At 42.2% G+C, this 14,478-nt stretch overlaps 1 protein-coding gene across 2 annotated transcripts in view; it reads right to left on the minus strand.

Annotated features, from left to right (window-relative positions):
* Nucleotides 1–14,478, minus strand: part of PRPSAP2 (phosphoribosyl pyrophosphate synthetase associated protein 2) — a 32,912-nt gene that overhangs the window by 7,970 nt on the left and 10,464 nt on the right. For both annotated transcript variants that reach the window (XM_085893006.1, XM_085893007.1), the window contains exon 9: nucleotides 8,586–8,732. In XM_085893006.1, coding sequence (XP_085749132.1) covers nucleotides 8,586–8,732 — 147 coding nt within the window. The remainder of the gene's footprint in view (nucleotides 1–8,585; nucleotides 8,733–14,478) is intronic.

The following is a 14,478-nucleotide window of genomic DNA, read 5'->3' on the forward strand; positions in this document are numbered from 1 at the left end:
TATTTACACAGATTCTCAATGGGATTAAAGTCTGGCCTTTGGCTAGGCCACTCAAGGACTTCCACGTTCTTGTTCTGAAGCCATTCCAGAGTTTCTTTGGTTGTAGGTTTGGGGTAATTGTCCTGTTGGAATGTAGTCATCCCCTCCAACTTGTCATCTCCACCAAATCAGCACTAGTCATCTCCATGTCATGCATGGACAGGACCGCAGGACTACAAAGACCACAGTCCAAAGTCTTTTGCATTCTGAAGCAGGTTCTCCTCAAGGATTGGCCTGTATTTGGCTCCATTTATTGTTCTCTCTATCCTTACAAGTCTCCCAGAGCCTGCCGTTGCAAAGCATCTCCATAGCATGATGCTGCCACCACCATGCTTCACGGTAAGGATGGTGTTCGGTGGGTGATGAGCTGTGCTCAGTTGCCACCGGACGTAGTACTTTGCATTCAGGCCAAAGAGTTCAATTTTCATCTCATCAGAGCACAATCTCTTTCCTCATAATCTCAGTCTTTCATCATACGTGCATTTTTGTAAACTCCAGGCATGCCGTCATGTACCTTTTTCTCAGGAGTGGCGTTCGTCTGGCTACTCTCTCATGAAGCCTAGATTTGTGAAGTGCTGCAGAGACTGTCGTCTTTACAGCAGGTTCTCCCATCTCAGCCATGGAACTCTGTAGTTCTGTCAGAGTGATCATTGGGTTCGTGGTCACCTCTCTGATCAAGGTCCTTCTTGCTCAGTTGCTCAGTTTGGGCAGAAGGCCATCTCTAGGAAAAGTCTGGGTAGTTACATATTCTTTCCATTTTCTAATGATGGAACTCAATGTGCTCTTGGGAATTTTAAACTCTCCAAACATTGTTTTATACCCTTCCCCAGATCTATGCCTCCTCAGAATTCTATCTCGGCGTTATGCGGACAGTTCTTTTGGTCTTCATGGTCGAGTTTCTGCTCTGACATGCACTGTCAACTGTGGAACCTTGTATGGAAAGGTGTGTTTCTTTCTAAATCATGCCCAGTCAATTGAATTGGCCACAGATGGACCTCATTCAAGTTGCAGAGACATCTTAAGGATGATCAAAGGAAATTGGATGTTCCTGAGCTCAATTTGGAGTGTCATAGCTCAGGGGTTGAACACTTATTGACCCAAGACATTTCAGGTTTTAATGTTTAATTAATTTGTAAACGTGTCTAAAAACATGCTTTCACTTTGTCATTATGGGGTATTTTGTGTAGATCAGTAACAAAAAAATTATATTTAATGCATTTTAAATTCAGGCTGTAACAACAAAATGTGATAAAAGTCGAGGGGTGTGAGTACTTTCTGAAGGCACTGCACATAAGAGGAACTTTGAAACAGAAGGCCATGCACTCTATCGATACTACATAACCAAACGACAGTCAAAAACAAACTCACCTATCTACCTCTGTCATTAACAGGTTTAGTTCCTTTCACACCATTAATTATTGGGCCTCCCCTTTCGACATGATCTCTCGTGGGCAGCCCACATCTCTTAGCCCGTCACTAAATCAAAGTGCAGACTCAGCATTCTGTACCAAGCAAAGTCGTTCTCATGTCCTGCAGAACTTCTCATGGTCTACAAGGTATTTGTTTGAAGCAGATTGGAATATAGATTTCTCTTGCGGGCTGGCAACTACTCACTCAGCTTCAGGGTTCTGGACTCATGGGGGCCAAAGCTCTGAAAATAACCGGCCTCACCCACGAGGCTAGTATTGCAGATCTGGCTGCTTTCTTACGACAGAAAAGTTCGTGAACTCTGGATCTTCTCCACTCAACAGTCTCCCTCCAAATTCCATGAACTTCCCTTTTAGTCCTCCAAGCTCTAAGAGGACAAAGCATTAATCCAGCAGCCCATCCCTATCTTTGGTAAAAGTCAATGTTGGTAAAGTAATTTCATGGCAAGAATTACACCGGATACTTTGCCTTTGCCTACCCAGTGGGAGTCAGTGTAAGAGTTTGGAACTTGTTCTGGGTGCAGAAGATATCTTGCCTATTCTTCGTTAGAGATACAACGTCCACCAGGTAATGCTAGAGCAGAATGGTCCACAGATTAATGCGACATTAGCTGAAAGTACAAACTAGAAAGCTCATGGAACACGATACTATGCACAGTGTTTAAATGTATACAGGAGGGCCTTGCCATTTGCGGGGGTTATGTTCTTGAAAATCCCGGTGAACCACGTATCCACAAACTTATGGGGTAATTGTGAAATGGGGTTCGGGACTTCAACGTTAAAATTTATCCAAACTATACCCTTAATGAACATGTTTGTGCATTGTTTTTGTGTTATGTATTTTCATGAATAAAAGAGTTATTAGGAACATAAAATAAAGTATTATTATTATTATTTCACTATCAAATACAACCCGTCGCTTCGCTAATGGAAATACTAGGGCTGGGGGGAGGAGGAGAGAAAAAGAGGGGGGAGAAAGAGTGTGGGGAGAGTGGAGAGTTGGAGGTGGAAAGAGAGAGGAAGGAGGGAGAGTGAGGAGGGTGGGTGAAGGGAAGGCAGCATGAGGTGAGATGAAAGGAAGGCAGACATGTGTTGGAGCAATAATTGCGATTCATACTGTCTCATCAAAAAATTCTGCAAAGAATAACGGTGAAGATGGAAACAAAATAATTTCTGAAATCCATTGTCTACTGGTCATACCATAAAATACCGTCCGGACATGTCTGGAGATAAACACAGTCCGGAGACAAACAGAGAGAGAGCAAGAGAGAAGGGGAGAGAGAAAAGGAGAGAGAAAAGGAGAGAGAAAAGGAGAGAGAAAAGGAGAGAGAAAAGGAGAGAGAAAAGGAGAGAGAAAAGGAGAGAGAAAAGGAGAGAGAAAAGGAGAGAGAAAAGGAGAGAGAAAAGGAGAGAGAAAAGGAGAGAGAAAAGGAGAGAGAAAAGGAGAGAGAAAAGGAGAGAGAAAAAGAGAGAGAAAAGGAGAGAGAAAAGGAGAGAGAAAAGGAGAGAGAAAAGGAGAGAGAAAAGGAGAGAGAAAAGGAGAGAGAAAAGGAGAGAGAAAAGGAGAGAGAAAAGGAGAGAGAAAAGGAGAGAGAAAAGGAGAGAGAAAAGGAGAGAGAAAGAGATGTTGCTTTATGAAAAACACACACACACGATGCATCATTGCTGGGAGTGCAGCTGTGCCACTGATAAAGTGTCTCGTTTCCAGTAAGCTGGTACTCATTTTACTGACCTCGGAAGGATGCAGGCTGAGTCACCTCACCTGCTGGTGTTTACCAGCTTGATTGGGCCTCAAACTCACGATGTTAAGATATAAGGGGAGGCACCTTAACCATTAAGCCAACACCAGGCTCATTTTCCTTGATGAAGAACATAAAATAAAGTGTATTTTCTTGAGTTATTAAGATCGTGAAACTAACTTTACCACCATTTTATTCTCTTTTTAAACAATTTTACTACCATTTTCTCCAGTGGCTATTACATCTCCTCATCAAACACATTACAATACTGTCGGACTATTCGCAGGGGATACGTTCCTGGAAAATGCTGCAAACAGCGAATACCGGGGCATTGTTTCAGTGGAAAAATGGGGGATAGGTTCCCGGCAGTACATGATTCCTGAGGAAAAAAAAATCCCATCAAAAACCACGAATATACCTGCAAAAAACCCAAAAACATGAATAGGCACACGTGCCTAAAAAAAAAGTCAACAAAACAAAAATAATAATAATAAAAACCCACAAATACATGGGCGGAAAAAAACAGCAGACGCGAAAAAAACAAAAATCACAAATATACGAAGCACAGGCCATAAATGTCTTAGCAGGTCGCATTTTATTAACACGAATAGCGAATCTGTGAATAGCAGGGTCCGACATTAGTTATTGGTGCCTGATGTATGTGTCCATTTTGACATCCTTCAAAACAGTAAGTTTCCTGAATGGATTGATTACCTTCGCAAACTTTGTTGCGAAGGTTATGTTTTGATCGCTGTGTATTTATTTATATGTTTGTTTGTTTGTTTGTTATTCGCATAACTCCAACAGTATTGAACTGAATCGCAGCAAATTTGGTGGGATGATTGGTTATTATCCGAGGACCATTTGATTCGATTTTGGGAGTGATCGGGTCAAAGGTCAAGGTCATGAAAAGGTCAAAATCATCTTTTTACCACAGCGCGGTCAATTTGTATCCAATTTGTATGCAACTAATGCCAAAATGTTCAGAATTCAATGCCCCATCTTGTGATATGTGACATGACAATGACGTAATAACCCTTATTAGCGGTTGGAGTCAAAGGTCAGGGGGGGTCACGACATTGCAAAATGTGTGGTTTTTGTCATAACACGGTCAATTCTTATCCGATTTGCATGAAACCAACACCAAAATGTTGACTGTTCTGTTCCCCACACTCTAATACCAATTACAAAATGAAGAGTACAAAGGTCAAGGTTGAGGTTATGAAAAGGTCAAAATCGTCATTTTGCCATAGTGCGGTCGATTTTTATCCAATTTGCATGCAACCAATGCCAAAATGTTGTGAATTAAATGCCCAATCTTGTGATATACGATATGACACAGGAAATTTAATGTTTTTAAGCCATCATAACACATATGAGATGGCAGATATGGTATGGGATTAAATACCCTCACAATCAACGGTTTCTGGGGAGGCGGGGGGGGGCAAAATGCAGCGTTGGCGAAGGTATGCGCTCTACTGAGTGCCCGTTCTAGTTTTCAATTTTGTTTGACTGGCAAGCAGGTAGACAGAGTGAAAATATTAGCTCACTCCTCTTTATGCATGTGTGATTGGGATGAATTCAGAGCAAATACAGTGCCAATATACATCGTCTACACCCCCTTTCAAATTTTTCACCTTTTGTTGCCTTACAGCCTGGAATTAAATTGCATTAAACCAGACTTTTTCCACATCGTAACCCATAACATCCAAGTGAAAAATAAATTCTACAAATATCATAAAATTAATTAAAAATACAAAACGAGACTATCTTGGTTGGATAAGTGTCCACACCCCCGAGTTAATACTTGGTAGAAGCACCTTTGACAGCAATTACAGCTGTGACTCTGTTGGGATAGTTCTTTACCAACTTTGTGCACCTTGATTGGGCAATATTTGCCCATTCTTCTGCACAAAACTGTTGTACACTACCGTACAGGCCAGACTTGTGGAGTGCTTGGGATATTGTTGTCACATGCACACAGTGACCAGTCTTTGGTATAAAGGCCTGGAGCACTTTCAAATTTGCCATTGGCCTCTTCGTGGCTTCTCTGATCAATCTCCTTGCATGGTTATCCACTTTGGAAGGACGGCCTGATCTCAGCAGGGTCTTGGTGGTACCATACACTTCCAGTTCTTAATGATTGGCTTGAAGGTGCTCCAAAGAATATTTAAGGTCTTCAAAATATTTTTATACCCATCCCCTGGATCTGTGCCTTTCCACAGTTTTATCATGGAGGTATTATGAAAGCTCCTTGGTTCTCATGATTGAGTTTTTGGTGTGAAATCCACTACCCAGTAGAGGAAACCTAAAGGAACAGCTGATTTTATTTTGAAATGATCAGTATCATTACAATTTAACACAGTTGGAGGTTAATTAACTTGGTGTGTAATTTTCAAAGTGATTAGTTACACCTGAGCTAATTTACAGTTGCTATGATAAAGGGGATGGACACTTATCCAACCAAGATATTCTAGATTTGTATTTTTAATGAACTTTCTGAAATTTGTAGAATTTGTTTTTCACTTGGAAGTTGGGGGTTTTGATGTGTAAATAAAGGTGGGAAATGGCTGATTTAATGTAATTTCATTCCAGGCTGTAAGGAAACAAAAGGTGAAAATTTTGAAAGGGAATGTAGACTTTCTATAGGCACTGTATCTGGTAAAACGGAACACTGGTCTTCATATTCATTTTCAAAATACAACATTCGATATAAAATAAGCTGTTCCTTGATTATAAACTGATGAGATGGACAGACAGAAAGACATGACCCAATTGCTTAACCCCGCTTTTAGATTTGCATTTATGGCGTAACAAGAACAGCACTTGGTGGAGCACATACCTCTGCCAAGATGAGCAGTTTAAGTTTTGTTTCCTACTGATAAGGGGAGGGGGAGATGTGCATCCAGCCCTTAAGCAAAATATCATCAACTTGTTCTTCTCACCTACCAAACTCTTACATCAAGTTCTCTCAAAACGCATTCAAAACTTTTTGAAATATCTGTATAAATCATTTTTGGCCCCATCTCTTAATGGTGAATAATCATTGATAGAATTTGAAACATTCTCGCATCGGATCCAGAATTTCACCAAAATAGAACAATTTCTTTCTTCTCACACACCCAACCAAGTTTCATCCGAATCCATATCCATAACTTTTTGAGATATCCTGCTAACAGACAGACAAACAGATAGGGGTGAAAATACAACCTCTGTCCATGTTCGGTGATGGAGGTAATTACTCTTAGTGCTGTTGGGGAAAATTGGGAGAGTCACAAAAATAATACCAACGAAAAGGTAGCACCAAGCCAAAAACTACTAAATTTGGGGAAAAAGAAGAATTAAAAAGGGTGCTCCAGGTGAGACAACATGATTTTACACATCTATCGATTCTGAAGTATCAACGAAAAAAAGACATAAAACAGATACAATATCTTCAATTTGTCCACCATTCCCATGAAACATAGTACATAGCTGTATCCATACGTAACATTTATCAAAGTGTCGAGGATAATCGACATGTGCAATCCAAGATTGCCATTTTCACATCATTGATATTTCTGGGGATAAAACATCTTGTAAAGGTGAATGTTGAGGGACTTGTAACATCATTCACATGGATTAAGAACCTGGCTTGACAGTGGTCAGTCAGTTGAGGCTTCTCAAAGCGTGTAGGGAAACTGTTAGGTATGACCTTGCCACCTAGTTGGTCAAGGAGGTAAATGGAAGAAATAAATCAATCGTGCTTGGTGTGCTGCTTCCTGTTGAAACTATTGGTTTCTCATCAGAAAACCTTGAAATCACAATTTCCTTGAAGTCCAGAGGCGTTTTACCGGAGTACCCCTATATATATATCTCACTCAAAAATGAAAACCGAGTCTTTCACCCACAACTGGCAGAATTTGAGATTCATAATGCAAGGCAGTACGACATGTATTATGGCACATTTAGCTTTAACAATTCGCAGCTCAGCAGACATTGTCACCGACGATTCACCAATAATTGGCCTATTCAGTCCGAAGGTTGAACGGTTATGCACATATCGATGTTTTCTGCAAGTTAGCCTGCTACGGTTGGGTGAGAAATGGTGAGTAGCTTGTCTGTATAAACCTCTTTACGAGTTTGGCAATTTCTTTACGATTGGCAAAGCTTCAAAGCACGAGCACGAAAATGTGAGCTTTGGACCCGATGGTTCTTAGTAGGTGAAGGACCACACCATTTGGCAGTGAGAACAACAAACCAAGGTCAAATTCTTGTGTTCAATGTTTAACTTTGAAAACCAAACCACAGAGACATGATTGAATGGGTAAAGTGAAAGCCAGGAAACTGTCCCATTGAAGTATATGCATATACATATATACATATACATATACATATATATATATATATACATATACATATATATACATATACATATACATATACATATACATATACATATACATACATATATATATATATATATATATATATATATATATATATATATATATTTCATCCTTGCTCTACTCCCTCCCAATCCTCTCTCACTGTCCCCTCCCCTTCCCCCTCTGGCCGTCTCTGGACAGCTTGGCTCCGGATACGTCCAGCAGGTTTCGTTTCCGGGCTATGTTTATAGTATGACCGGTGGAAAATGGATTTCAGAAATTATTTTGTTTCCATCTTCACTGTGATTCCACGCAGAAGCATTTTGATGAAACAGTGTGAATCGTAATTAACGCTCCACCGCACATCTGCCTTTACTTATTCTCACCTCACACTGTCTTCCCTTCCCCCACCCCTCCATTCTCCCCCTCCTTTTCTCCTTCCTCCCCTTGAGTATTCCAATCAGCGAAACGACAGGTGGTATTTGCTTGTATCTCGTATATAAAGCTCTTTCTGACCACTGAATAACTGACTGATATGAAAGATCAGTACCTTCCGGGTGATGTAGAAAGCTGAAATTTTGCGGGCTGACGGACATCAGAGCCAGTACACCGGAAAATTCACAGAATTGTCGTGCAACATCCATAAATGAAAATATAAATATATGAATAAAAAAATAAATGAAAAATCAAATGCAGGTGTGCGACCTGAGACAACGGGGAAGCACAGTTCGTATGCTTACACAATGTGCAAGCACACCCCGCTTGTATAATATATCCATCTCAGCTGAAAACAAATTTGCAGTTATGAGGCCATAAGACACTTCTTCAGGAAAATGTGCAAATCTAGCAAGTGCCTTTTCTGGGTCAGCCATATATGTCGGCATGCTGCACGTATCGAATGACGAAACAGCAATGCTGCAAATGCAAAAACAAAAGGCAGGAGGGGTACCAGCACTGCACGATGTATGATGGTTATGGATAGAACACAACCCAAATCAGAAAAGGTACCATACCTCATCAATCAAAGACTCTTCAATTAGCCGTGGAGCATCCGAAGATAACAGGCCATGCGTGGCCATGACATAAATCTTATATGCCCCTCGCTCTTTCAGTATCTCAGCAGCCACCACAAAGGTATCCACGACATCAATTATGTCATCCTGAGGAGCATACAGAAACAAACAGAACTCGACTAGAACGGCACTCTTCGACATCACGATGTCGACCAATCTGCCTCCGCCCACATTATCACATCATTATACATACTTGGTACCAAGTTTGATTTAAATCCTTTCAGCTGCTCTCAAATATCATATTTTTACCTGACATGACTTCTTACCTCTTGACTCCAAAATCGATTCATTTCATCTTTACATCATTGTACATACAGTAAACCCTCAAATATCGTGGGTTTTGACCGATCACGGACAATCTATTGCATTGGCTCTTAACCTGGGGGGGGGGGGCGTGAGTAATTTCTAGAGGGGGCACGAGCCCGGAGAAAAAAGTAGGAATTTCTCTAATAATTTTTGGAATTCTCTTTACAAGTGTTTGCATAATATCGTGATGAACATAAAAAAAAAAACAATCGCCTTTAATAATTTTCGTTTTCTATTCGCTACTAGGCCTACCTACCATTTTCTGTATTAAAATTAATTTTAAAATTTAACATTTATTTAAATTTAATATTAAAATTTATATTTTATTTTAATTTTAGTATAAAAATTTTTTTCACAGATTTGCAGTACCCATTTCAAACTAAATCATTCGTAATGAGTGCAAAAAAGCGGAAGTATCTTGACGAATATATTGGAGTTGGATTTGTGTCCCTCCAAAAGGGTGACACAGAGGTATCCCAGTGCGTAATATGCTACAAGACTGAGCAACGATGGCATGCGGCCCACACGCTTGGAACGCCACTTGAAGACAATGCATCCTGCTCTAGCTGCCAAACCCAAGGCATTCTTTGAAGAAAAAAAGGCAGTCCTTGAAGCAAGCCAAGATGGACAGCAGTGGAAAATTTCAGCAACAGACTTCAAAGGTTCTTGAGGTTTCCAATGAGATCGCCATGTTGATTGCAAAGAGCAAAAAGAGCCATAACATCGGAGACTCTCATAAAACCAAGTGTACTGTGTGCAGTAAGCAGAGCTCGTTCTGGGGAAGGATAGTGCAAACAAGCTTTCCCAAATCTCTCTATCAAACGATACCATCAAGGGAAGGATCGAATAAATTATCGAAAGATGGCTGATGAACCATGTGACCTATGACATCATAAATTTACATTCTGCTTCCAATCCTCCAGTGGAATACGTGTGTGAAGTTTCATGTTAATCGGATGAGGTGTGTTTTTCTATCCAAGATGGCTGCCAAACCATGCGACTTGTGATGTCATAATTTTTACTATGTATGCAGACATGATGGAAGATGATAGTTGCAAATTTTCGCTTCGTTAGGTTATGTGATTCCAGAGAAAACATTTAATATTTTTCTTGAATCCAACATGGCTGCCAAACCATGTGACCTATCAATTAGAAAATATCAAAAGGCACCAGTTCACCACTTGCTTGATATGTGTACCAAATTTCGTAAATATATCTTGTGGGGATTTGTAGTTAAGCTCCGGAAACGAAATGTGACAGACGGACGGACGGACAGACTGACAAAACCCATTTCTATATCCCCCGCCAACTTCGTTGGTTGGCAGAGAATAATAATGAATAGTCATCAAAAAGGAAATGACATAGAGATGTCCTATAATACTAGATATACATTATGGAGTCACCACACGATAGTTAATAATGGCACCCAAATGTAAAATGATGGACACAATTAATTGTGCCAAAAGGAAGAGAAAGGTTATGACATTGTGCAAAAAAACTGAGTTGTTATGTACATTGGCAACAGGTGAAAATGCAAATTTACCCATTTGAGTGGACCGGTGAAGGGGAGAAACCATTGCAGATTTACCCATTTGAGTGGACCGGTGATATGGAAGAAATCACTGCAGATTTACCAACGATTCCACGAGCTACCCAGGGCCGAAGGCTCCACTTCAACCACGGTCGACCTTGATGCTCGGACAAAAAGGTAAATAAATAAAAAAACACCACAGCTCATGAACTAAACGAGGCAAAAGGATATATGCTGGAGCAGGTTTTTAATGCTGAAGACATGGGGTTATCTTGGAAGAGGATGCCATATCGAACCTTCCGATCCAGGCAGGAAAGATCTACTCCAGGTCAAGTCGGCCAAGGATCGTCTTACCCTTCTTCGATGGGGCAATGCAGCAAGCGCTTTCATCCTGCTCCCGACGATCCAACAGCCAAAGCAAGATCTACATCCACATGTTTCTAGCCTACAACCTCCACCCTCTAACAGCATCATCGGCATCTCGAGCGAAGTCTTGTGTTTTCTATTTAGGGCTGAGTACATAATATCTTCAACCTCACCCACACCACTATTTTGTACAAAAAATATTAAAAATGAAAACTTGCATTTTTATTTATTACCTCCACCATTGAAGGTGGAAGGAGGTTAGGTTTTAACCCGTCTGTATGTTTATGTGCAGGATATCTCAAAAATGTGTGGACAGATTCGAATGAAATTTAGTGGGCCGGTTGGGTGTGTGACAAGGACGAACTGATTCGATTTTGGTGAAGATCTAGATTCACAGACATGAATTTTTAAAGTGATTCTTCACCATTGAGAGATCAGCCTAAACCGATATACAGCATGATATCTCAAAAAGTAGTGAACAGATATAAATTAAACTTGGTGGACACGTTGGGTGTGTGATGACGACGAATCGATTTGATTTTGGTGAAGATCCGAATCCGGATCTGGATATGAGGATTATTAATTTTTAAAAGTGATTTTTCACCGTTATTGTCAGGCCAGCCCAGGTCAGATTAGATCTGCGACTTGCTACAGGTACCATGTAAACCTGGACGAACCTGTTTCATGGTCAGGTTGGTGGTGAATAAACTGTCTCCCCACCAGGTTTCCTGGTGAGGAGAGTATATGATATGGACACTCAGCAGAATTAAAAACAAAACCTGTCAAAGGCTGGAGGAGCTCCTTGAGAGCCAACAGCCATCCATATCTCGTAACTTATTATTGTTTTTTTTTTAGGAGGTTGGTGGCAGGATTTGCACTCCGGCTACCGTAAAACCCTTCACTCTGCAAAACACAAGAAAAACGCAAGGAAAATTGAAAATCCACTCCGTGGGAGTACCTCCTGTGCAGCTGCCCTCCGAGGGTAGCTCACCGGATGATGGCATTGGGGAAAAGCCTTCGTAACCCCTGCTATTTGATGATAGGAGGGAAACCATGGAGTAACCTTCCCGGGTCAGATTGCGGTAGTGTGTGTCGGGGTGGTGCTGAGGTGTCGTCCACCAGACGGGGGACTCCTTGGATTAACCTGAGGCGGTCCCTTCGGGTGGGTGCCTGGAATGTCCTATCCATACGAGAGGATGATCACCTGTCTCTGTTATCATCTGGGTTCAAGCATTTGAACATCAGTGTTGCAGCACTCTCTGAGGTTCAGAGAACGGATGGCGTCGAGATCATGGCGGGTGGTTACACCTACTATTGGTCTGGTCGCTCTGATAGTTACCACGCCCAAAGAGTTGCTGTCGCTGTGTCCAATAAGCCGACTCCAATGATCATTGAGGAAACACAGGTCAATGAACGTAATATGAAAGCAAGGATTCGTCACTCCTTGGGTGTCATTTCCCTGGTCTCTACATTTGCTCCGACTGAGGCGAGTGATCTCACCGTGAAGGACGCATTCTATGCCATGCTCGAATATGATTGATCAGTGCACAAGGCGAGATACTCTTCTCATGTTGGGGGATTTTAATGCAGACTGGAACTGAGAGGAATGGTTATGAGGTATGTATTGGTCCCCAAGGGTCTCGAACTGTGAACCAGAATTTGCAAGAAGTCATGGACTAAGGGTGGCTGGTTCATGGTTTCAGTGCACACAGGCTCATCGCTGCACTTCGTATTCCATCGCTGGTGGTGCGGCAAAGGAGATTGACCATGTGCTAGTTGATGGTCTCTGGACGATGATCCAGAACTGCGGGGTCTACCGGAGTGCTCAGTTTTTTTCAATACCAAGCACAGGCTTGTGGTAACAACTCTGAAGTTGCAGCTTAAATCTGGCCTTCAAGTTGTGTAGTGCCTTCAAGACCACCATCCTTGATGTCGGTGGATGTCTTGGACCTCACTGTAGTGTAAAGAATAATTTTCTTCTCTCAAGGGAGACTGGATACCATTGACCAGAATTGCAGGGACAGGCTGAATGGCAGAGCAAAGCTGTTCAGGAAGTTGAGGCGTAAAACTGCACGTATGCTTAGGGTGGACAAGGAGGCCTATGTGCAAGGAATCTGAGGCGGGTAGAGCATCACCTGTGGTCAAATGATTCTCGCCATGCTTACAAGGGAGTTCTCGCATTGCGTTCCTTCAAGCCAGTCTCTCGGTGTACTGTAGTTAGAGCAGAGGGTGGTGGGCTCTCTTAAAAGAGGAGTCTGAAGTGAAGGCTCGCTGGGCTGGTTACTTTGAGAGGCTGTACCTAGCTGATTCACCAGCTGTTGTGTTGGATGTTAGGGGTGTAAAGATTCCAATTGCTGACCCTCCAATCAAATGAGATCCACCTTCCATTGTGGAATCAAAGGCTGCAGTGAACTGGTTGAAATGGGGTGAAACTCCTGGGAACTGTGGCATCCATGCTGAACTTCTCAAGGCTGGTGGAAATGCTGCACTCATGTCGTTGCATGCAGTTCTGTGCTCTGCCTGGAACACAGGCATCACCCCAACTGACTGGAAGAGGGGCCTTGTTGTCCCTCTCTGGAAAGGGAAGGGTGATCACCAGGACTAAAACAACGATCGAGGGGTGACGCTGCTCTCAGTGCCGAGCAAGGTCTTTGTTCAGATAATTCTTGATAGGATTCGCCACCATCTGCTTTAGCACCAGCACCCGGAGCAGCCAGGTTTTACAGCAAAGTGGTCAACAATTGACCGCATCCTTGCTCTACGGATCCTCACTGAATGCAGATGAGAGTTTTGACAGGGGCTGCTTGCAGCCTATGTTGATCTCTGCAAAGTGTTCGAGTCATCGAATTGGGATGCCCTCTGGAGGATTCTTGGTCTTCGTGGGGTGCCACCAAAACTGATTAATCTGATCTCTGAACTCCACTGTGGTACTGAGAGTGCTGAGATGTGGTGATACCATCTATGAAGTATTTCCAGTTGTTACTGGAGTTTGTCAGCGGTGTGTATTGGCCCCAACACTTTTGAGGGCTTGTATGGACTGGATTCTGGGGAGGATGTTGGAGAGATCAAGCTGCGGTGCATCTTTTGGGAATGTCAAAATCTCTGACCTTGATTTTGCAGTCATCTTTGCGGACACTCTAGATATCCTTTTGGGGGCCCTCGAGTTGCTGAATGAGGAGTCGGAGCCATTGGAATTACGGGTTTCCTGGATCAAAACTAAGATCCAGCCTTTCAATGACATCTTGGATGCTGCTAGCTTGTCTGTACCTGTATGTGGTGAGGATGTTGAGGTAACTGAGAGATTGACTTACTTTGGCAGTGATATTCATGTCTCTGCTGACTGTGATCCAGAGGTCAAGACATCTGGGTCTGGCTTGGGGAGTCACGGATTCACTGGATCATGGGGTGTGGCGCTGTAAGTACCTGTGTTGGAAGACGAAAGCCCGAATCTTTTGGTCCTTGGTGCTTCCAGTCTTGCTCTATGGATGTGAGACTTGGTCTCTGACCAGGGATCTGAGACGGAGGCTTAATTCCTTTGGTACCAGGTCTCTTCAGAGAATCCTTGGCCATTACTGGTCGGACTGTGTGTCCAACAAGCGGTTGCTGAGACTCAAATGAGATTTGTTACCT

Source organism: Eptatretus burgeri, chromosome 8 (assembly GCF_056783735.1).
Source record: "Eptatretus burgeri isolate ZD-2024b chromosome 8, Ebu_testis_v1, whole genome shotgun sequence".
Taxonomy (NCBI): Eukaryota; Metazoa; Chordata; class Myxini; order Myxiniformes; family Myxinidae; genus Eptatretus; species Eptatretus burgeri.